This window comes from Platalea leucorodia, assembly GCF_965183815.1.
Source record: "Platalea leucorodia genome assembly, chromosome: 11".
Lineage (NCBI taxonomy): Eukaryota > Metazoa > Chordata > Aves > Pelecaniformes > Threskiornithidae > Platalea > Platalea leucorodia.
Window position 1 is genome coordinate 7,167,548 of NC_138833.1, and position 24,706 is coordinate 7,192,253.

The window sequence follows — 24,706 nt, forward strand, 5'->3', positions numbered from 1 at the left end:
TTCAGTAGTTTAAAACATTTGTCTTGCATAAGCAAATGTAGGAAACGGTATATAGTAATTATTTAAAAAAAAAAAAAAAACAAAACACATTAGGATTAAAGTCAGTAATATTTTTAGCATAGTTTACCCATTTAAATCAATTTATGGCAACTGAGCAATACTTAGACCAGCTGGAGGTTTAGGTGACCAGGAGATACCCGAAGTGCAAGACAGATGACCTGCAGCTGGTAATGGGTAAAAAGCTCAGAAAAAGGCATTTGTAAAGTAGTAGGCACACTATTTTAACAGACGTAGGTTTAAGGTGAGATGATATGGTCAGAGCCGATGTACTTTTATATAGATAAAGATAATGAATTATTGGTTAACATAACAGCGGACTCTGGTACTAAGATAATATCTATATCCTTGCAACTGTCTCTGTGCAGAGATTCCCATCTGCAGATGCCCAAACCCTTCTTGAAACTGGCTGTTTAGAAGTTTTTCTGCCCTCTGTAGGTAAACTTCCCCATTAGTGAGGGGGCTTTTTTTGAGATTTAATTTTGATTTTTAAACATTGCTTTCAATTAGTACTCCAGGATCACTGGTTACATATATTTCATACTGTTTCAGGTGGATTTACTGTGTCACATCTCTATTATATTATTTTTTTATTCATTGCATATGTGTGCAGAATTAATGTTTTAGAGGAATGGGGTGGTTGGGTTATTTTGTTGTTTACGTAACCTCATCTTTTTGGAGTGGTTTCATTGTATTTTCACGGTTCCCAGCGGGTGTCTGATGGTCAGTGAGTACAGACTAAATTTTGTTCTTGACTGTTACAGCACGGGTTGAAGTCGGAGGAGTTGCAGTGAATAGAATGTGCTGCAATGTAGCTAGGTTTGCATAAACAATTGAAACTGGTTTTTAAAGCTGATGATCACTTACTCATTTGCCTGATGAAGATTACTATTTTTTAATAAATGGACAGTAAAAGTAGGTGTCAGAAAGTTCCTATTTTGATGATGCAGCTTTACTGTGGTATATTCAAATGATCGAGTGCCCACTAAGAAGAAAGCAGTCTGTAGTCTAGTAGCATCAGCTCATTTGAATGTAGTATAAAACTTTTTTATGTGTCTCTGGACACTCTCATTGGCATGCTTTGTCAAGTTAATTGTTGTCCATAGACAGTTGTAGATATGAAGGGGTAATATCCCTGAATTTATCTGCGTGGTGCACTGGAGTCGTTCTCCACTTTGTCAGTGCTTTCATTTGTCCACCGTGTTTTACGGCGTGCTGTCAGACAGCTGTTAGTCACGGGAAGATCCTGGAGTAGTCTTGAGCTGCGTTAGAGGAGGGTGCTGAGCACCTGTCGTGGTTTAACCCCAGCCAGCAACTAAGCACCACGCAGCCGCTCGCTCACTCCCCCCCCAGTGGGATGGGGGAGAGAATCAGAAGGGTAAAAGGGAGAAAACTCGTGGGTTGAGATAAGAACAGTTTAATAATCGAAGTAAAATAAATTAGAACAGTTAAATAGGCAAAGCAAAAACCGTGCACGCAAACAAAACAGAACAAGGAATTCATTCACTACTTCCCATCGTCAGGCAGGTGTTCAGCCATCCCCAGGAAAGCAGGGCTCCATCACGCGTAATGGTTACTTGGGAGGACAAACGCCATCATGCCCAATGTCCCCCCTTCCTTCTTCTTCCCCCAGCTTATATATACTGAGCATGATGTCATATGGTATGGAATAGCCCTTGGGCCAGTCTGGGCCAGCACTCCCCCCGGCTGTGCCCCCTCCCAGCTTCTTGTGCACCCGGCAGAGCATGGGCAGTTGAAAAGTCCTTTACCACTGTGAGCGCCACTTAGCAACTACTTAGCAAGAACAAAACGTCAGTGTATCCTCGACATTGTTCTCATCCTAAACCCAAAACACAGCCCCATACCGGCTACCAAGACGAAAATTAACTCTATCCCAGCTGAAACCAGGACAGCACCTTTTCACGTTCCAGGTCTCCACGTAACGTTACTGCTTTTGTGCCAAGGCTTTTTGTGCCACAACCTCGCTGCGTGTCAGGTGGTGTTTGCTGTCCCGGTCCCTGCTGGTGAGGGTACATCTCTGCAGCATGGGAGCAAGAGCTTTGAATTCATTCCATAAACACTTTTCAGATTTGGAGCAAAGTGGTGGTTTCCTCCAAGTTTCAGATTTGTCAACAAATACTTACATCGCTGACAAATCCAAAACTTGGAGTGGAAGAGGCATTGCAACTTGTTCAGCAGTTCCCAGCACTGAAGGTATATTGAAGTCGCACATGTGGTCTGTAAATAGCTGAAATGCCTTCGTCCTGATTTCATTGTTACGCGGTGGACTACGTGGGTGTTTAATTATTTTAACTATGGACAGCAGCTGTCCCTCATCCAAAGGACTGACATATTTTAGCTGGTCTAGACACTTGCTCTCCACTCACAGGCAGAGAGTAGTACCTGGCACAAGCTCATTACACGTGGGACATTGAGCATGCTGCTTTGTAGTTTCAGTAAGGGATGTACAGACGTCTTCTCAAAGTTACCTGTCACTGTAGACTGCAGTGACTTGTCAAAGGTACCTGTTATTTTTGTTTTGCTTAGGAGCATAGTGTCATGTTGGAGATGTAGTACCTGCCAAAGCTTACTGTATTTTTTTTTTCTGTAGTTCAACCTAATCAAATGTCTAATCTTAGCCTTTTTTGAAGTTTCTGGTGTCTTAGGACTGGATGCTAATTGCAGGCAAAAGGCATCTGTCATGTAGTCAAAGCTGTCTTATTTCCAAGTTCCACAGCTGCCATGGTGCTAATAGATGTCCCAGAGCTAAACCGGTTATCCATAAAGAATATAAACTAGAGGTGGCTTTCTCTTGCTGCCTGCCCTGTGGCTGTTGAGTTCTTGAAGGCCTGAACCCTAAAGATAATGCACTCGATACCTATAGAACTTCCAGCTGTCATTAGGAGTTACCAAACTTGGCTGCCTATGCTCCGGGTCTGCCTTGCAGTGGTCTGCTGCTCCCCTGGGTGCTGACCTAGGCGTCTCTCGTACCTGGAAGCAGTGACACAGCTATTTCCATCTTCAGGACTATCTGGAAAGACTGAGGAGGAATTCCTTAACCTTTAAATTATTCAACCAGAATTTCAAACGTGGAGTTAATCCTAAGTCTCTGTAGACCTTGGTACAACAGATGTTGCTGTTCGTTTGGGGATGGCATGCTTCAGGGCTAGACTCGATCAATAAGTAGCTGTACATCTTTACTGAAGCATGTTGTCTTATCCTGAGGACAACATAGATGATGCTTTAATATCTCTTGCTCTTTAAATGCGAGGTACGCGGCTAGACCTGGGGGCTTGCAGAATGGCCCACTGTGTGGTTTTCCCAACTTAGTAGTTTGTTCCTGGCTCGCATCCTTTGATAGGTGTGTGCTGAGGATGCTCGCTGCGTGACTCTCTTCTGGGTCGGGTGAGTTGGCTTGGGTAGCTACGATTTACTTACTCAAAGCAGAGATTGTTAACAAAGCTTCTGGAAGTGTCTGCAGTGCAGGGGAATGCATATGTGTTTTCCCCTCGTGAACTGTTGTGTGGTGCCTTTAGAGATGGAAACTCTCTTGTAGCCTGTGTCCCTGTCCCCGTTCCTATGTTCTTACTCCTAACAGATTGTGTCATTATTAGCGTTACTAAGAGCTCTATTAATTTTACAGGTTTTTCTTCTCTGAAAGATTAAAAACTTAAGGTGGTATCAGGGTTGAAGCAATCTGTTTGAGGGCAGAAATTGATAGGCCCAGCGAACAGCACATGGCTTTTGAGGCAGAGGTTCTGGATAAGTGATGGATTATTTAGGACTTAGTTAAAGGGAAGAGAGTAAATGCATCCTAATAAGAATACTTGCTGTAGGGTTGAGCTGGATTCCGCATTAACACTCTTCTCAATATTTTTAACTCTTTGCAAACGTATAAGTAAAACTACTTTTTGCAGTAAGCTTTTCTGCAGTATTTTGTATACTTCATAAAGGATATTTCAAGAATGTTTGTAGCTATAGAGTGGAGAAGTATCTTGGAAGGACCTTTCTACTTGAAATGCATTTCCTGTATCTAGTGCTGTCTTTAATCTCACGCGGTCTTGCAAAACCCGTTCTACCTATTAAATATGTAGTAAAGCTGTTCTGTTTGGTAGAAGATTGTATGTTTAAACAACAGAAGTCCTCATTGCTCCTGTATTTTAAGATTAAAAATTCAGCTGCAACACTACCTTCAGATTCAGAGCCATTAGAATGGATTTTTCAGATTTATTCTCCTGATTATAATACAGAAAATGAATTGCTTTTGACTGTAAAGAATTATGACCCATTCATTATTTAAGAACCTTCTTGATGGATGAACCTTTTCCACTTACTTCAAGACTTTTCATGAAATAAGGCTGCTTTTTTAAACGGGTATAAAGCATAATGCACCTATATGACAGTGGATGCACTGCACACTCTTTAGGGGTAAGAGTTGGTGGAAAAGAAAACCAGCTCTTTCTCTGTGTCCAGTTTGCTTGAGTATTCAACATACAAGTAGCAGAGCCTGCTGGGAGAAAACAGGGGTAAGTTACTTGAGCAGCATTTAAAGTAAATACTTTGGTTTTTTTGAAAGGAAGATTTATTAGTTTCTTAAAATGTGCTGGTAGTAGAGAATACCGCTTTAGTTTTGCTTGTGTGTGTATTGGAAGTGTTTGTGTTACACACTGGGGAGAATACCTTGTATGTGACTCAGGATATATTCCCCTCTGGTCACTGTTCAGCTCCTAGCAGCTGTTTCTTATGCTGCCAATTCAGAAGGTCTCAGATGATTTTTGTATGTATTTAAGCCTTTGGTCTCATCCTTTTAGCAGACCAAGAAAGAAGAAAAAGTCAGATTTCTTAGACCTTGTTGATTAAAGCCAGCAGAAGAACTAAAATAATGTTTTGGTTACCTCTCAGCCCAGAAACATTTGCTGAATGCCCTTAGTAGCCAAACCTCTTCAGTCATGCATCACAGAAACAAACATGAAATTTTGTTAATGAGGCAATTGTAGTCTTTTTATTTTTTATTTTTTTTCTTCCACAGAACCATAGAATGGTTTGGGTTGGAAGGGACCTTTTAAAGGTCATCTGGTCCAACCTCCCCCTGCAATGAGCAGGGACATCTTCAACCAGATCAGGTTGCTCAGAGCCCCGTCCAGCCTGACCTTGAATGTTTCCAGGGATGGGGCATCTACCACCTCTCTGGGCAACCTGTCCCAGTGTTTCACCACCCTCGTCTTAAAGAATTTCTGCCAAAATAACTCCCAGAGCATGTAGTTCCTGGTGTCAAATATGACAGATAAAGCTTGAATTCACTGTAGTACAATTGTTTTCCTAGTATCTTCATGGTAATGAAATTGTTGATTAGGTAACAATGATTTCATAAAGCTTCCTTAAGAACAGATTACAGTGAATATTAACATTGGGGTTTTATGGTGGATGAACACTTGCACTGAATTCTGTCCCTTAGCCTGTACACTCACCAGAGGAGGGAGTCGGCGCTTTCCCAGATGTGCTGCAGTTTTCAGTTCATTTGTGCAGTCCTCTCCGGTCAGATTCTTGAGTCTCAATTTTTTTGCAGTTGTCTTAACACAGCCTATATTTAAAAGTAAGTTGCTAGTGATGTTGACATTTCCTTGTTACTAATTGGACTTAAAGGTTTTGCATAGTATATTCAGAATACCATTTTTTCTCTTATGTATCTTACCTTTGCTTGTGAAAACAACTTTTTTTTTTTCATTTGAGAGATGCTTTTTATTTTAAAATTAGTCTCTGAGAGTTTAAGAAAATAAATTTATCGTGTGCTTCTTTGAAGTATTAGAAGGATTTGGGAGACAGTTAGCCAACTGACATTTAAAACCCTTGAGAACTTGTTTCAGCTAAACCTTTTGCAAAAAAGTAAATGCAGCTAAGGCTTAGTTACTAAAATGATTTTATCTGGCAGTTCAGTGCATGTAATCATCTTGGAACATCCTGAAACTTGTTCTTTTGTTCAGCTGTTCTATCAAGGCTTTTGGGTTGTGTCCGTGAACTTGTCACTTCTCTAAATAAGAAATCTTTCTCATGTTACTGAAGCATTGTGATTTTGAACGTTACGTTCATTGCGGTAGCCCATATAAAAAGCACTTCTTGTACAGGGAATGTATTTCTGACACTTTCTAGATGGCTGTAATTCAGAGCTGAAGTGATGTCTTGCTAGTTTGACATCTCTAAATGATATGGGTTGTTTGTCCTTGCTAAATTCTTGGCAAGGTGGTCCTGTTGGAAATGCCATGCTCCTGGCTGGCACCGTGACCAAGGGTTGGTCGACCAGGCGACCCAAGGGGAACACCCAGGGTTAGAGCCAGGTCTCAGCAGCCCCGCAGGCAGCCGCTGCCAGGTCGTGCCGAGGCTCACGCTGGCGCGCTGGAGAGGATGCTGCTGCCTGTGCTGTTTCTGATGCAGGGTACTCACAGGGGGTCAGTCTCAAGGGCCGAGACTTTGGCTTTGGCTTGGTTTTCACTCTCTCATCTCACTTGTACAAACAATTTTTGCTAGTCAAGAGACATCTTGTTTGAGAAGAACCCATGCAGACCAGCTCATTTATTGTAGTAAAACAGAAAGTGCTGTATTTGATACGATTATGGCAGATGGACTGGCCCAAACCTGACTTGTCTGCTTTGGATAGTGCTGATGTGCTCTTAAACTGCAGAGGATGTAGATGAGTCTTTACGTATTGTGAAAGAATGAGCTTTTGACACCTCTGTTTGAAAAGGGAGGAAGAAAGAGGCAAATTCAGTTTTACAGTATACACAATTTTAATAACAAAATTTTTCTGTACACTGCACTTTGTTTTACTCCATTACTTACACCCCCTCCCACCAGAAAGTGGCTCTTTAAACATAATTTAAATACAATGCATCTAAGACTCCTTCTTTTTAATCTCTGGTTGCTAAGCTGGTAGAATAGTTCACTCACTAATGTTTTCATGATGGTAAAAAGAAAAATGGGGTGGGTTTTGTTTGGTTTTTTTTACAAAGGACTGGTTGAAGGATAGCAGGTGCAGCTTTTCATTGCTTACACCAGAGGTGCACAAGCTGCATGGTGCTTTACCCTTAGATAGCACAAGCTTTGTCCTGTCTGAGGCTTGATGATATCCATCAAAGCTTCTATTACCTTTCCCTAGATATCTCTCAAAAGGTTTTTACACAAGATGTGAAATGCTGAATTTCCAGATGACTCTGAAATGATCTTTAAGCATCCTGCTAGCGTGATGGCTAAAAAAGCAAAGCCTGGCACCAGTTCTAGCGTATGGGACTCTGCGATGGAGAAGGGCGTGGGGAGGGAGGAGCTGCTGCTGTGCAACTGCTCTTGATTTTTATTGTTTCCTTGCTTGTTCCTTTCTTGAGGGGATGAGAAATACTGTATCTGTCTCTGAACTTTTAATTTTTATGGAAAATTTCGTAAGAAAGATGAAATTCAGCTTCTGGGTAGGTTTCGTAGGTCTGAACAGATGGATTTTGATAGCTACGCAGATCACAAAATTAAATCAACTTTATTTTCATTAAAATAGTACAGAAATTAACTTCGACACATTAAAAAATAAGTGTGTACTGTAGATTTCTGGTTTATAGCCACTGGGTATTTCTGATTTTACATGTTAGCAATAGGCCACTGTCTTTTGGGGGGGGTAATGGGACATAAGCTCAGATGCTTAGATTTGCATGCAGGCTAGGCTTATCGCTGAAAAATCAGATAATTTCTGCTTGGGGGAAAAGCAAACAAAAACAAACATTGATACAGCGGCATTAATTATGTTTCCATCTGATAGGAAATGGGAGCTCTGTGCAGAGGAACACTTCAGCTGGAGACTAAATGCTAACCCATTTTACTCTTTATCGGGTAATTCTTAGTTGTGTGCATTTAAACGATGATCTAATGCAGAGCGACTAACGAGAGGGGAACAGAAAGCATTAATTCAGACGTGTTCCAGTATGATGACTCAAAAATTGAACTTGTGCTGCTACATTTGCGTTTCACTGACACGAGGGCGGGGAGGAGGAAAAGCTGGCTGGAGATCGGTGAGGCTGGAGGAGATCTCTGCATGGGACAAGGATCTCAAGAGCGGTAGAAGAAATTTTCATTTCTAAAAGGCCCTGAACACCTGCATGAGGCTGTGCCTAGAGGTGGTGAAGCACCTATAATGCCATTTAGTATCTGTAGAAACTGAGGCTGTGCAGCAGAGGTAATATCTGGGGAGAGCAAGTTAACAACCTCTTGTCATCAGCCAGTGCTCATACTGAAATACGATGAATTTAAACCAAATTGTGGTTCTTGTTCCATAAACAAAATAAATCAGAGACTGCTGAGTAACGCAATTATTACAATACCCTCCTTGCCTGGAAGAGTCACAAGCAATTGAGAATGGAAGACAGTGACTTGTTTAAAAAAAAAAAAAAAAAATTAACAGCCTCTGGTCGTGTCCTTGTGTAGAGCGATGGCTTTGCCTGCCGTTTGCTGTCCCTCCTGAGGGAATTCAAGTTGACTTCACTGCTAGTGTTTGACATTCTGCGAGTTTTATGATACCTGTTACCCTAAATGTAATGTTTGCGGAATTGCTTTGCTTATGCCTGGAACCTGGCAACAAATGGTTTTGGAAATGGCAGACATAAACCACGGCATTTGGGAGATTGGCTGCGTATTAGCGTGTAGTACAGAGAGTCAAAGTAAAATTGAACAGTGCCGTGCTAGGCTGCGCCTGCTGGCTTCCTGCTTTGCTGTCTGCAAGCCAAGGCAGCACTGCAGGACCAGTGGGAACTGGGGATACTGGTGGGGAGAGAAGTTGGGCACCTGGGTGTGATTGCTTTAAGAGACACTGGAACAGTGCTTTAGTGCTTGGAAATCGGTATGAGTGGCTGGGGTGGAGAAGAGGATTCAATCCAGCATTGCTGGAACATCGGTCTTTACTCTTCTTGGGCATCGTCATAAGCTAATAAAGATGGAGTGGGCTTCTGCACAGAGCTGGGGTGTTGGGAAAGCATCTCCTCGGGAGGAACCTCAGCACTTCAGTCAAGCAGCCACTTCTCGTTACTGTGTGGAAGACTGACGTGGTGCCTTTTGAACCGTCTTGCAGCAAGGGTTTCTGCTGGGCGTGGAGGAGAAAGGTGGAATTCCTTCTTGCAAATGCAGCTGAGGACACCAGAGTTCAGTATTGACATCTGATGGTTGATGATAGTGTAGCAAGATTATTTGGCTGCCAGTATAATTAATGAGTTCAGTTATAACTTTGTCTCTGCTGGTACCCTACAGCTGTACATGAAAATCATTCACGAAAGTGTCTGCTTTCCATTTTCCCCTGGCGCAGACGATGGTGTGGGTTAACACAAGGTAAGGGAGGTGCGCAGGCAGGGGCAGGTTGTTGGTGAGGCAGCGATGCACGCTCGCCTGCCCAGAGCAGGGCAAAAGCCTGGAGGTAAGGGAAGAGCGGTGAGCGCTTTCTTGGGGTAAGGAATGAAGCAAGTCTTTCTACAAGCAGCTAAATACCCTTGGATACCAGTACATTTTTGTATTTATCAGCTTAGGTCTGGCCTTCTGGCTCATGTGGGATTTAATCATACAGAATATTTGCTCTTTGTCCACCTGCCCTGCAGGATTTTTTGTATTCAGTTAAAAGCAGTAATTGATTTCCTAGAATAGGTGTAAATCGGCTCACCGTAGTATGAAGAGTTACGAGGGTTCAAAGGTATCTCTATGGAAAACCATTAGAATTCACTGAAGCTCTTCTGTTAAAGTACAGAGTCACAGGAAGTAAACAAGATATTTGTTTTATAATAAGGGCACTGTATGTAAAAGTAAAATGATGCAAATTAATATCTTCAAAACCAGTAACTGAAAAATCTTTATGTAAAATCTTAACAGAAGTCACACTTATCTTGCTATAATTGCCTTGGACGAATTCATTTCACAATAAAACATCAAACTGTTGTATAATTGCACCCTAAATACCTCACTAAGTGGTAATACAGATATATAAAAGCAGAGTGAAATAGCAAACAGATTTTTATGCAGTGATTTTTCTGTTTAAAAAGTTTGCGGAATAGTTTAGTACAACACAATTAGCATACTGTAATTACTGATTTGTTCAAGGTATGTCAACACTGTGAGGAATTTCTTCGTCGGTGTGTGCTGGTAATTGTTTAACACTGCAGCATTGGACACAACACATTTTTTTTAGTTATACATACATGTATATATATATATAAAAAAATTTCCATCCCTCTGGTCCTTTTAGCTTTGGTTAGAATGTTTACAATATTTGAGCAGTTGACTTAAAAATAATGTAATCCTTTGCAGACCCCCCCACCCCCCGCCCCCGTGGCATCTGAGTACCACCGTTGCTGCATAGATCTGCAAATATTTACATATAATTTCATAATATAGTATAAATAGCAATATGGTACTTCTCGCTAAAGAAATCAAATTACTCCTTAAGAATGAGGTGCGTGTGTGTATGTATATTTATATATGATTTTTTTTAAATGGCATACTAGTTTAGATTCTGTCTCAGATCAAGTAAGAAACGAAACATTTTTCAGTGAACTATTCTATAAACTAATTACATTTTTCTAACTTATCAGAAGGTAGTTCTTTTTTTTTTTTTTTGAACTGGTAATTACCTTGAATTTTGGAAGAGGAGGACAAGTGAGAGCTTATATTACAGGGGCTAATTCTGTCTCCAGAGAAACCAGTGGAGTTAGTGCATGAAAATAGCTTCCAGGCGAGAGGAAGCCTCGGCTGGGGGGGTAGCGGGGGGACAAAGAGAGGCTTCTTCCTTCCTTCCCTTTTCTCCTTAACCTCGCGGCTGGTATTTACTTTTAATTAAGAAAAACTTGCATTAAGGGTATTTACACATGAAAAGGTGTTGAAATGCTGTTTGTTCATAGTCATAAGTAATTAGCCTGAATTCATGAAAAGCATCATCAAGTCAAACCAGAGAGCTGATAAGAATTGAATGCACTTAATATTTAGAATCGATCCCATCGTACTGAGCCTTCCTAAATAAGCTACGCTGCCGACTTTGTAAGTGCCTGGAGAGTCGTCCTGCTAATTTGTGATCATCCTGCTAATTTGTGACTGTGTGAACTGCTCCTTTCTGTATCAGTTGTGAGCTTAGCAGGGTCCGTGTAAGCACGTCAAACTATGAATGCAGATAGGAGAACTATTTAAAATGACCGGTCCCCAATGCACTTAAATCCCCACCTGGACCTTCGTTGTCCTTTTTTTTTTTTTTTCTTTTTTTCTTTTTTTCTTTTTTTTGTTTCCCCTCCCCTTTTTAACTGGAGTGAAATTATCAGAGGAGGAAAATCTTCCTCCACGGCTGCCTTTAAAGTGAACAGAGCCAGCTGGAGCGTTTGGGATCCTACAGCTGCAGTGGAACAAACGGAGCGTATGTCCCCCCCGAGATCTCTGTACAGATACCCAGTATCCTTCCCCTCGGACTGTTTTCATTAGAAAAAGTAGAATATGGAGACTTGGGTATAAATGTTTACACACAGTCATATAATTACATAACATGACACATTTTACATAGTTTGAGGTGAGCATCTTTTTAGACTTTTAAACATTAGGAGTGCAAGTTTAATGTAATCATTGCTTCTTTAACACTGAAAATATTATGGATTTATTTTTTTAAAAAACTTAAAAATACTGCACCACTCCATAAACAATGTTTCCATTAAGTAGCTTGGAAAATTAGGCTTTATGTCAACATTTGTAAAAATTAGAATCTGATGTAGGTCCCCTACAATTTTAAAATAGGTTACTTATCTGATTTAATTTTTGATGGCATGTAGGTATTATACTTCACATTCTTTATACGGCAGCTGCTGACACTTGCACTGTCCGTAGCCATTAATGATGATGAAGGGTCCTTCGTGGGTGGGTTCGTATTCGTTATAGGGTCCTTGGTCTGACATGTTTGCCATATGCAGCCGTGTTTGGGATCGGAGCTGCCTGTGGTTTTGAATCATTGAGCACTGCCTAATTCTTCTTAATGTGGGAGGGCAGCACTTCCTGGAGATGAACACTATAAAAATGATAAAAAAGAAAGAAAACAATAAAGCCATTGTTCCTGTAATTACCCTCTGAGTGAAGATGGCATTGTTTGGCTCAGGGAAATGTTCTTCAGTGGTAACGACCATGCCTGCTGTAGTTGGAATCTCTTTGTCTCCCATATGGAAATGAGAAGAGCTTATTCTTTTCGTGTACTCGGTAGTCGGAACTGTGTACGTCGTAGCCACGGACGTAACAACAGTCGATAAATTCCAGCAAAGCTGAAAACCATACACTGCATCCAGAATATCCTCTCCCTGGGTGTGGTCGGGGCTGTGGCAGAGGATGGAGTGCTCCCACCGACCTTGGAAGCCACTCAACCATGTGGCCAAGGCGCAGATCTTTGGGCTGCATTCCCACAGATTGCCGGAGAGGCCCACGGTGGTGAGGGATGTCAGCGAACTTAGGATCTTGGAATCCAGAGTGGTGAGCTTGTTGTTATCCATTAGGAGGGTTTTAAGGTTAGGCATAGTTTCAAAGACGGTTAGGTCGATGGCTTTGATTTCGTTTCCAGTCAAATCGAGCTTTTCTAAGGTGCCCCAGGTCCACTCCATCCCACATGTCAAGTTGCTAATTTTGTTCCACTGCAAGAAGAGCGTGTGCAGGCTGCTCAGCCGGAGGAAGTGAGCAAAATTAATCTTTGTCAGCTGGTTGTGCTCTAGGTGAAGCTCCCTCAGCTTGATTAATCCTGCAAATCCGTTGCGAGCCAAACTTCGCAAGCGGTTTGTGCTCAAATCCAGGAACTCCAGGCTACGACAGTCCCAAAACAGGCGGACCGGGATGGTCCGCAGGGAGTTGGATCGCAAGTGCAAGGTCTGTAGCTTGCGAAGGCCGTAGAAGAGCTCGGGGTGCAGAGAGGATAACTGATTAAAAGAGAGGTCCAAATTCTGCAGGTTAAGCAGCTGGCTAAAAGTTGTGTTTGGCAAATGAAAGATTTTGTTGGAACTTAAGACTAATTCCTTAAGTTTATACAGTCCTTGAAAAGAATCTTCTCTGACTGTTGCAATTTGATTATGATCTAAGTGAAGCCAAGTAAGTTGACTGAAGCTTGCAAATTGATCCCTTTCAAGTTCAGAAATATAATTGTGCCTCAGTGACAAACCTAGCGAGCCCTTTTCAGTGGTGTTTGGCACTGAGTGAAACCCCTGAGAGTCACAGTAAAAGAGCAGCTTCTCACAGCGACATTTTGGTGGACAAGCCATGCCCAAGGCAGGCAGCATTTTTAAAACCATACTCATTGCATATAGTGCTGCCAGCATACGAGCCCCTAATGGCCACTTGAAATGTAAGCCTGCAGAATATAATTTAGGAAAACAACAAGATAGGATAGCCTTATCAGTATACTTTGAACATCACGATGGAAGATTTCACTGCAGATAACATTGCCATGCATTTCCGACAAGCTAATTCTAAATGCAAGAAACAACTTACTACGAAACACAGAATACTTGGATATTACACTTAGGATGAGTCTTTATCTCTATTACGGAGGATTACAGTGTCACAATCGGAAAACAATTTTTTTTTCATAAGGTTCAGTGCAGAAAAATTTGCTTTAGCACCTAACTGCTCCTTTAAAGCATAGCCGGTCATTCATTATACAAGGTATATAGAAACGTAGGAACTTACCCATTCTTTTGAGTACATTGGAGGTTGCATTCAGTCGTAGTTTTAGACTCAACGCGGTGAGTCTGTAAAAGGCTCTAATGTAAGACAGCCTTTGAATAATTTACTGGGTTTAGTGTCCTTTAATATTAGTGCAAAATTGAATCCACGATGCTCTCTTGGAATATTCCTTTTGAAATCACTGGCTTGATCTCCTCTGACAGGTCTGCAATTTTTAAATCAAGGCTTAATACAAGTTTTCGTCCTCTGTGGCTGCTCAGCTGTTTAATTGAAGCTCACGTTCTCTTTTTCCGCAGCTGTGGCTTCCTTTAGTCCTAACTTGTTGATGGCAGATGGGTGGCTTATTGCTGAGAGAAGCTCCTGTAGTAGCATGAGTGCATTTACTGAAAAGCTTTTCAGGGAAGCGGTACAAGAATGGATTTGCTTATGCGCTGCGACCACACAGGGCTGTATATAGGCTGACGTCACCTGGTGACGTGCCTTTTGTTTGGGTTTTCCAGAAGCTTTGCTGTTTTAAAGCATTGTGGTGCATACTGTGATCGTGTTAAAGACCACTGATAGAGGGGGAAAAAAATCAACGGTAGGAGTCCTTCGTCCCCACGACAGAGGGAATAGGAAAGACTTGCGCCACCCCGCTTCCCCCTCCTACATTTGCGCTGGCTGTATTCAGCTGGTGTTAAAAGCAGCGCAGAGCTGCGGTTGGAAGTGCCTTAGTGCTAGCTGCTGCCTGTTTTCTGTTAAATATCGCCGCATAAAAGGAACTTTTAGATGTGAAGTAGTCACAGTTTGAACAGAGGATGCTGGTTAGCACCAGCTTTTCGCAGAGGTGAGAGGGATTTGGCAGCTTACAGCTACGCATAACAACTGTGTGCGACTGTGGTCCCTGCAAAAGTGGTAAAGGGAGAGAACAGTCATTTAGATGAAGGTGGTGTGTCAAAGTACAGCACACAGCCCGGGAGCAAAGGACAGGAGCGAATGTTTCAAGCGATGAGAAATTTCTGGAAAAAGCAAAGCTTGCGTTAGAGCACAGGAAAAATTTAATTGGAATCCAGCTTGACAGCATGCAGTTACGAAATCTGTTGGTTTGGTGGGTTTTTTTGGTTTTTTTTTTTCTTCCCCCTCAAACAGTGGCTTTTGTACTCACTTTTTCCCAGGGACTGGAGTGCAGGAGGAGAAGTCGTGAGGTTGGCATTTACCATCAGGGCTCAGAGCAGTTTGAGGGCTTCCTTGCAGTCACCGATTACATTCTGGTGTTCTGTGCCCCCCCGTGAAAGGGGGGACATTACTGCCCTTAGCATCTCGCTGCAGGGTAGGTCCATAACAGTTATCCCGTGTGTGTTAGAGTTGCAGAAATTTGCATTTGCAGAAACGGTGACCCTGCAAAGCTGTCTGTGCTGTTACAGCTGAGCTGGCCTCTGGCCGGAGCGTGCACAGACAGCGTGGAGGAGGCAAATGTCCTGTCATGGCTGCTTGCTTTAAAAGTTCATTGCCCTTTTATCTGGAGCATACTCTCCTCCGGGTCAGCTGGTACTGAAAGGTAAATGAACAGACTCGATTTAAATTTATTTTTAGGGTTTTAGGATTTTTGCATGGATGTGCAGGAAAGCCTTTGGAGCAGCTGCTCTGGCCTTGACTTCATGTGGATGAGGCAAGGGGGTGTTAGCTTCCTTCTCCAAGCAGCTTGAGTAAGTTTCTTTTTATTTTCACCTTGAGATATAGAGCAATAATACAGCAGAAGACACTTGAAAATGTTTGCTCTGTAGTGGCAGGGTATCACTTATGACCTCAAGATATGGGATGAGGTGAGAGTAACAAACTTCCCATGCTGCTTGAGGAAGATGAAGAATTGTGTCAAAAGAAGATTTTAAAATAAGATGGCTGTTTACCTTTGTTATTAAGCTTTGGTTCCTTAGAGGTACTTATTTAAACTAAGACTTGCTGTTTTCTGCCTGCCGCTCCCTTCGCTGTCCTGTGGTGTAATTGTAATACTGACTGCGGTACTTCTTTTGTGGTGGGCTGTCCTGTCCAGAGTGGACTGAAGGGAAGTGCTACGTGGAAAGTAAAGGGGATGGAGAAGGTGAACTCCTTAAAAACAAACAAAAAGAAAACCTCAAACCCACCCAAAAAAACCAAAGCAAAACAGAAAAAATCCATCCCCAGCCCATCAGGAAAGTAAAAAATGATAAAGCAAATTAGGAAATGCTAGGTAAACTTCTTAAATTGCTCTGCTACAGTAAATATTTTGCTCTAGAGTGAAAGAAATACATGCCAAGAAATTATATAAACCTATTTAAAGAGTTTCTTCATGTTTAATGTTCACTGTACAAAAAGTACAGAAGCTGAAATCCAGCCTTAGCTGTCAGCTGCCAGCTGTCTGATGGAACCACTGCGCTGAAGTACCTGTGGTTGCGCTTCTCATAGCGGCTCATCTGGTGCAAAATCCTGATTTGAAGTGTTGATTTGAATTTTAACAACATTTAAATATGATAACATAACATTTAAAAACAACATTCCAAAGGGTGCAATTAACAAAATGATAACGGCTATAAGGTCAAATGTTACTCCTCTCCTGTGCTAGCTCTTTTCGCTATTACCAGGAGGCTGAAATTAGGTATCTTTTAGAAACATTTTGCTTTTTTGCATCAGTATCTGTAAGATAAGATTAACATTGTGTAATTTGGCACAGAGTTAAAAGTTAATGTTCAAACACGGTAAGTTGCTTCCTTTCTAAAGCTCTCCATTCTTTGGCCCGTAACCAAACAAGGGCTATTTAGCACCTTGCCAGTGAGTTTCCTGTTTGGGAAACTGTTAACGCGAACTTTATGGGCGCTTTTCTTAGCGAAACATGTTTTTATGTGCACTTGCCATGAAATAACAGATACTACCAAAAACGTGCATCCGATTCCCTGAAGTCTGGAACTCTGCAGTAATATTCACATTGTTCCTCGAGAGCTGCTTGGGGTGTCGAGGTGTAACAGGCTGGGAATAAACCCCAGCTGTCCGCAAAACTCACGCGCTTGTGTTTCTCCCAAGACTGAAAACTCACTTGCATGCTGAGGAAAGCCACGTACGAGTGCCATCTGGGGACTTCTGCCAGAAAGAGTGCTTCCAACTAACGGCCCAAATCGTCACATGCAACACGGAGAGGGAAGATGGCATGTCCGCCTTGGGAATAAGCTTGCTAGGACCAAATAACCCTCTCGGGGGCTTCTCCCTTGCCCCACTCCGTGAGCAGCAAAAGAACTGGTTTTCCTGCTAAACATGCATGCTGGAAAAGTAGAATTGCACCCTGAGGCTAGCGTTGTCATTTAGTTAGGCTGACATCTTGTGGAAGCCTTCCTAGTGTATTAAGAACAACAAATAAGCTGATTTTACTTGATGTAGATGTGGGCTGCGTGACTTACTTGTGCTGTGGGCTTGGAGGACGGCAGGCCCTGGAGTTGCGGGTGAGGGTGGGGCACCCGGGACTTGCAGTCGTGTGTGTGGCACCATGCAAACAGACAGCTCACCCTTCTGCCTGAAGAAATGATTGCGTTAATTTTTGCTGGATGTTAGCACATCGGGGATCACGGGAGTATATGCTGCTTTTTTGCTAAAAGATAGCCTTTGTGCTGTGTCAGTGAGGCTGTGAGGCAGAGGAGACGAGCACAGACGTGTGGCTGTAGCGTTACCGTGCACGTGCTGTCACTTGGATGCGCTACCATGGAGCTGGGTTAGCGGTGAGCCCCAAGAAGTGAACCCACAAGAAAAGGGCATGTCCAAGGCAGTGCATCGTCAACAGACGTGTCTGGCTCTTCAGGCTAGCCGCAGAGGTCCTTTGGGCGAGGGCGGTGGGAGGGATGGGACAGGGCACCATAGGCTTTGTCATTGTCTTCCTGGGAGCAACGCGTGTTGTGCCATAGCGTGGTGACTGTCACCTCCCTGTCTGGCAGCTCTCTGCACCTGGCCCTGGTTGCCCATTTTAATTCCTCTTGTACCAGGATGAGTGCAGGAGCCGGCCTTCCCCTCTCCGTGGGCACTGAGGGGAGCGTGGGGCCGCCGTGGCCGCAGCCTGGCAGCGGGGAGGGACGTCAGGGTGGGTGGGAGCAGCATGGCATGGCAAGCTGCGCAGGAGGGGGAGTGCAGCCATCTTCATTCTGATTCAGGTTCTTGTTGAACCCTAGACAACGGATGATTCAGGTTCTTGTTGAATGATGGATGATATGCAGTCCCCGTGCTTTGGTGAGCTACGGGCTTGCCCTGAGAGACTCCTTCCCGCAACAAACGGGCATATAGTCCTGCTTCCGCAACCATCGGACCTCAGATACGAAAACACCACTGAAATTCACGTGTGTCATACTTTGCTGCTTACCCTTCCTGGTCTTGAATCAGCACTGTTATATCTGGAATTTGTTTGCAGCCCTTGTATCATGGTAATAGAGAGGTATGGATGGTTATCCTTTGTAGACGTGTAATTAGGCTAGGTGTCAAGGCAAAAATGAAGCATGTGACAAACTGAATCTGAGCACTGAGTCTTCTGTCTCCCTACGAAGCACCGCTCGGCAGTGGTGCGCTGACATACAACTGCCTTTGCCACTGCTTGCCCAGAGGAAGGTATGCCAAACACTCATTTTTCACTTATTAAATCACCATCATTAACCACGATGCTGCCTGTTGTACAAACAGCTCAGAAGACAATTCATAGATTACCTGAAGCAGAAACCTCTCTGCAAACCATCTTTTTTAGGTAATTGCGTGGCGGGTGGCAGGCAGGGCAGTGGTGGCTCTCGGTCATGCGGTGGTGGCACATCTGGCTCACATCTGGGTGCTGATTAGGGGAGCAGGGATGCTGGGCTCTGCAGGGGTGGGTGCGCTGTGAGGGCTGGCGCTGGGCAGGAGGCACCGTTTCTTTCAATAGCTCTGTAGTCTTAGCTTAACCTAAACTGACAATGAACCACTGAGATTAACAGTGAAAGTTTTTGATATTTAGCTATAAAAACATGGTTTTGTGAGTAACTCATTGCAATACATGCGCTGCTGATCCTGGTGGCTTTAAGACAGCATTCATGCACCACCACCACCACCACCACCGTGCTCTGTTACCTTTATAAATCAGCTGGGGTTAGATTTTAACATCAGTAGCTGCAGGAAAAACTTTGTTCAGATTTTTCTTTTGGTTTTGTTTTAATTCAGATGGCAGGCCTACAAAGGGAATGCTTTGTGACAGAGATGGTGATTCCACTTGCCTCCCTGTATACAAATCCCCTTTCTTTGCTTTAAGCCATTAAAACAAGCCCTAGTGGGGATAGCTGTGTGAGCTGGAACAGCAAGGATGCGACAGTGACTGCTTGTGTTGCTTTCCAAGCTGGGTAGCAATGGTGGTGGAAGAGCAGAGATTGTGGGGGGGTGGGGGAAATGAGCAATTTTTAACACCAGTTCTAGCCTCTTTGATAAAGATCTGATTTAATTTAAAGTAAATTTACACGGTGGCTAAATTTATTATCCGTGATACTGGACAGAGCTGTAGTATCATACTGCAAAATGACTGACATGGTCAACATGACCCTATTAAATCTACTGAATCTATTAGCTGCTTACTGACTGCAGAGCCTGTGATTCCCTCAGCAGAGTTTTGTGTTGAATATCGGAAAATCCTATTAGTAATCTGAATATTCAGGCTTCACTATTGTGAGTCCTCCTGATCCTATGGATAAGAGAAGCTGATAGCTGGGATGTGTCGTGCTGCCGGTTCATTAGTTGGCTTCTCAGTGAAAATTTAGATTAAAAACAAGGACCAGTTTTTTAATAGTAGGGGTAATGGGTTACTGGAACAAATTACCCAGAGGTGGTGAACTGTCACTTGGAGCCTTTAAAACACGATTTATTACTTGAAAGAGGACTTGTTGAGTGGAACCAATGGGTAAAATTCATGGGGTGTGTGGGAGCCTGGACAAAGTGACTGTTGTGGTCAAGGATGATCTTCAGTGTGCTTATGTGCCCTGGAGGGCTTGTGCAGCCGCAGGCTGTCCGGCTCTTCGTGGGCTCCAGTGGCCACTGTCCCACTAGCTGCCTCTACCTGGACCTAATGGGGCGTAATTGGTCCCGCAGTTAGTGTTTTATGTTTCATTTTGTGCAAAAAAGGTCAAGAAACTTCAGATGGGCAAAACTTGATGGCCTTGTCTCTGGGCCAGGGCCTTGGTTAGAATTGGCTGTGATGATTTAAGATGTTAATAACAACAGGGTCTCTCTAGCCACAGAGGTGTGGGCATCTGTCGTGTTCATCCTGCTCTGCCCCGCTGCACCAGCGAAGGAGCCAGGTTAGTAGCTATATGTGCTAAACTGTTGAATTACTGCAGCTAAATTAGCCCAGCGTTTTATGTTGAAACCTTCAGGAGGAAATTCTGTTAATACTTTTGACGAGGTTCTGTACTAAAATTTCTGAATGCCAACAAGGTGGAAATAAACTGGAGCTGCCTTGCTAAAATCTAATGGGTTTAGATTATACAGCTCTTTCTGTGCTAATACGTGGTGTAGCTTAATAGGAACGCATCAACAGTATGAAATTGGTGCTGCTTGGGCACGCAATGTTTTCATTGCATGCTTTTCAGGGCATTTTACATAGAACTGGTTGTGGTCTGGTCTCATGAACTGAAAGTCCATTAGTGGAAGTCAGCTCTTGGTTTTCCTCTCATCCAAAAGGCATCTGGTCCTCGTGTACCGAGGCTGCTCTGGGCTGTGAAGCCAGGGACAGCAAAGTGGAAGCGATGGGTGGACTCGCTTCGAAAGCATGCTCCTGCTTCGCGTTAAAATGGTAATGTAGGGGCACCCAGGGAGAAGTAAAATGGCACTTCTTGGAATAGCTGAATGTTTGGCTTTCTACATAATAGATGAGTATATATCTTAGATCCAAAGATATTCCTGGAAAAAAACGCCCACATGTGCATGGGGGTGCCATGGGTTCAGTAAAATGGTCACGTTGTAATAGGTAAACTGGTGTGAAAGCATGAGAAAGAGCAAGCAGCTGCAATTGCAGGTTTATGTCTCAGGGCAGGCTTTTAGTTTGTGCAGTGCCAGTTGGCAGGTTTCAGGTTTTCGGGCAAATTGCCTGCTGCAAGGAGCCCGCTGCCCGCCTCGGGGTGCAGGCAGCGCCCACCGCCACCAGCGCGCTCGGACTGCGGCTTGGGACAAAGCCATCGCGTTCAAGGCAAGCTGAAAGGGGATTTCTAGCCTAACTGAGTTTCGGTTTTCATATCCACCAAGCATGGGAACAGCAAACTGTTCGATACATAGGTAGCATTAATCTTCACTTTATTTCGAGACTTCAGCTTTGATTTTTGAATGTGGAGTGAAGAACGGGCCAACACCAGGTCTGCCGAAGGCTGTGGCGTAGTGAGAATGAGCTCCTGGTTTTAATTTCAGTCCCTCTTCAGTTACCTTTTGTGATGAGAATCAAATTGCTTGATCAGGGAGGTGACAAATCTTCAATAATTCATTAAACTATAATGACTTTGCAGCATCCTGATCCCCACCCCCTGATTTTGTTTAATTTTTATTTCTGCTGTAGAGTGGACTCCATGTTTTAGATTCAAGGCTGCCTATCCAGGTATTTCAAACCAGCCTGTCACCTGGAAAACTGATAACTGGCATACCTTCACTTCAGTGCTACTAAATGGTTTTTCTTCTCAACAGCATAATTCTATTGATCGTGGCTTAGAACTTCAGAAATTGGATTGTGGTTGCATAAAGTGTGTTTCAAAAGTCTAATATAAGCTCCATTATACAGAAAAACAAAAAAAATTGTTTTATCTAACACTCCCAATGTGATACAAATTACGATATTTTTGACCCAGTGTCTGCTTAGAAAGAGAGAAGCTGCCACTGCTTCTTGGCCCCTTGCCCTCTCTTTAACAACAGGGCTAATGCAAAACTTGCTGTATTGAAACTTGGCAAAATCCATCTCTCAGCGGGTGGGCCTGGATACTTACTTGAAATGTTGGGTTTCATCCCCTTCAAATGGTTTATAAGGATTTTACCTTTAAGATAATTGATTTTGGGGTTTTGACCAATTGCCAAAGAGCAGTCTTCTCTGATCGTTAGGTACGAAGGCGTGTAAGGGAGCACTTGTATCGGGTGCGCAGCCCTGCGGACTGCTTGCGTGGTGCTCGTACCTGCAGGTTGAAGGCAGCGTGGGAGATGTTTGCGTGCAATGCGCTGGCCTCGGGCGACCTCGACAGCCGAGGCCGTAGAAGACTGAGGATTGAAGCAGGGCTGTTCTGGGCTCGATGCAGTGCCAGCCGTGGGGTGGTTGACTGAGCTGGCAGAAAAATCTGAAACTCAGAGGTTGAATATGGTCTCCAGCTGATAAGGAGCAGAAAGACAGCTAGATTTATGAAACCATCCTTTTCTTCTGAAAGAAACCTGAAGAGTGTTAAAGCTACAATCTTGAGATGTCAGATGTTCCTGTACTGCCCAAGCAGGCAGAGACTTTACTTCTAGTGTGCATAATCACTTAAAAAAAAAAAAAAGCAGCAGACAATGTACTTGAAATGAATAATACTGGTTTTACTTTGAGACCCTGAATACCCATTTACCCCTGTCACTTGTTTTTCAGGCTGGACGCAAAGAAAGAAGTGATGCATTGAACTCTGCAATTGATAAAATGACCAAAAAGACCAGAGACTTGCGTAGACAGGTAATTAATATATAAAGTTGATACTTGTTGAGATGAATGCATTCCTGCATGTTTACCCTCTTGGAAATAGGTTATCTGTTGGTTTGTTTCCAGTGGCAGTGGGCTTCCCTGCTTGTATTTAGTGAATTAAAAGCTAGAAGCTTCCAGTGCCTGGTTCACAGGGAAGCATGGGGTGGAAATGCAATCCCCTGTTAACCGTGTAATAAAGATGTTGGATTCTCAGTCATCCTTGTGCCAAGAGAGATTTAAAAAAAAAAAACCAAAACAAAACAAACTTCACATTTTATGGATTTTGAACATAATCAGGTATGTTTTACAGTTTTGACGGCATTCATGCCAGAGAGGTTATTTTCTTTGAGGACTTTATTTATGTAACATCAATCTTTTATCTGTTTGTTTTTTAAAGCAATATATCCCCCCTTTCAAGTAAATGTGAATATGGATCAAGTTTGTTGAAAAATGCTTTTATTCTAGTAGAAAAATAAAAAAGTTAAATCAGCATGTTGTTTAATCACCTGAGGGAAAGCAGCAAATTTACTCAGACAAAACCAATATGAGCTGCTAAATCAATATTTGTGGCTAAACTGGTGACTTGCACTTATATAACTAATCCAGTTTTTTAAGGAGATTTAATTTAAATTGAAGCAAAAAGTGTATAGACAAGACTTAGTGCAGGGAAAGCCTTGACCACACAAAGGAAAAAGGATCAATGACAAAAGTACTTAAGCTTTACATATGAATACAGTAAAAAGAAAACAGCAGTGGAACACTACTGAAAAATATCTCATTCTTTTATTTTTATTTCAGCTCCGCAAAGCTGTTATGGACCATGTATCAGACTCTTTTCTGGAAACAAACGTTCCGCTTTTAGTATTGATTGAAGCTGCCAAGAATGGGAACGAAAAAGAAGTTAAAGAATATGCCCAGGTTTTCCGTGAACATGCCAACAAATTGATTGAGGTAAGATGGTACAAATTAAAATTAAATTATCACTAGTTAAATTAAGGCAAGACTAAGCAAGCCACACTTTTCATTTCTGTTGAAACAAATACCAAATTCTGTAATAAATTTGCTTTTTAAATTTTATTTTAATGAATTTAAATACAATTTAATTTAATATTTAAATAATTAAAAATGTAAGCTTATCAAAAAGCAGCAGCTACTGTTACATAGCTGTCATGGTTTAACCCCAGCTGGCAACAGTGTACCACCCAGCTGCTCGCTCACTCCCCCGCAGTGGGATGGGGGAGAGAATCGGAAGAGTAAAAGTGAGAAAACTCGTGGATTGAGATAAAGACAGTTTAATAGGTAAAGCCAGGGCTGTGCACGCAAGCAAAAGAAAACAAGGAATTCATTCCCTGCTTCCCGTCGGCAGGCGGGTGTTCAGCCATCCCCAGGAAAGCAGGGCTCCATCACGCGTAACGGTTACTTGGGAAGACAAATGCCATTGCTCTGAACGTCCTCCCCTTCCGTCTTCTTCCCCCAGCTTTCTATGCTGAGCATGATATCCTATGGTGTGGGATATCCCTTTCGTCAGTTGGGGTCAGCTGTCCCAGCTGTGTCCCCTCCCAGCTTCTTGTGCACCCCCAGCCTGCTCACTGGTGGGGTGGGGTGAGAAGCAGAAAAGGCCTTGACTCTGTGTAAGCACTGCTCAGCAATGACTAAAACATCCCTGTGTTATCAACACTGTTTCCAGCACAAATCCAAAACATAGCCCCATGCTAGCTACTATGAAGAAAATTATCATAGAATCATAGAATTCCAGGTTGGAAGGGACCTCAAGGATCATCTGGTCCAGCCTTTCTAGGCAAGAGCCCAGTCTAGACGAGATGGCCCAGCACCATGTCCAGCTGAGTCTTAAACGTGTTCAGTGTAGCAGAGCCAACCACTTCCCTGGGGAGATTATTCCAATGATGGACTGTTCTCATTGTGAAAAATTTTCCTCTTGTGTCCAATCGGAATCTCCCTGGGAGTAACTTGTACCCGTTATCCCTTGTCCTCACCCTGTGACTCCTTGTAAAAAGGGAGCCACCATCTTCTTTGTAGCTCCCCTTTAAGTACTGGTACATGGTGATGAGATCACCTCTAAGCCTCCTTTTCTCAAGGCTGAACAAACCCAGCTCTCTCAGCCTGTCCCCATATGGCAGGCTGCCCAGACCCTTGATCATCTTGGTGGCCCTTCTCTGGACCCCCTCCAGCCTGTCCACATCTTTTTTTGTATTAACTCTATCCCAGCCAAAACCAGCACAATAGTCCATGTAGTTTTAGATATTATAC

At 43.0% G+C, this 24,706-nt stretch overlaps 2 protein-coding genes across 4 annotated transcripts in view; one reads left to right on the top strand and one right to left on the bottom strand.

Moving 5' to 3' along the window:
• The window catches only part of CTNNA1 (catenin alpha 1), a 120,022-nt gene that overhangs the window by 48,021 nt on the left and 47,295 nt on the right, over positions 1-24,706 (top strand). For all 3 annotated transcript variants that reach the window (XM_082324558.1, XM_082324559.1, XM_082324557.1), the window contains exons 8-9: positions 22,349-22,429; positions 23,237-23,389. In XM_082324558.1, the coding sequence (XP_082180684.1) occupies positions 22,349-22,429; positions 23,237-23,389 (234 nt within the window). The remainder of the gene's footprint in view (positions 1-22,348; positions 22,430-23,236; positions 23,390-24,706) is intronic.
• LRRTM2 (leucine rich repeat transmembrane neuronal 2) lies at positions 11,877-13,481 on the bottom strand (the record flags this gene model as incomplete). The annotated part of the gene is made up of 1 exon (XM_082323685.1): positions 11,877-13,481. A coding segment is annotated over one exon (1,605 nt), but the record flags the coding sequence as incomplete, so codon positions are not given.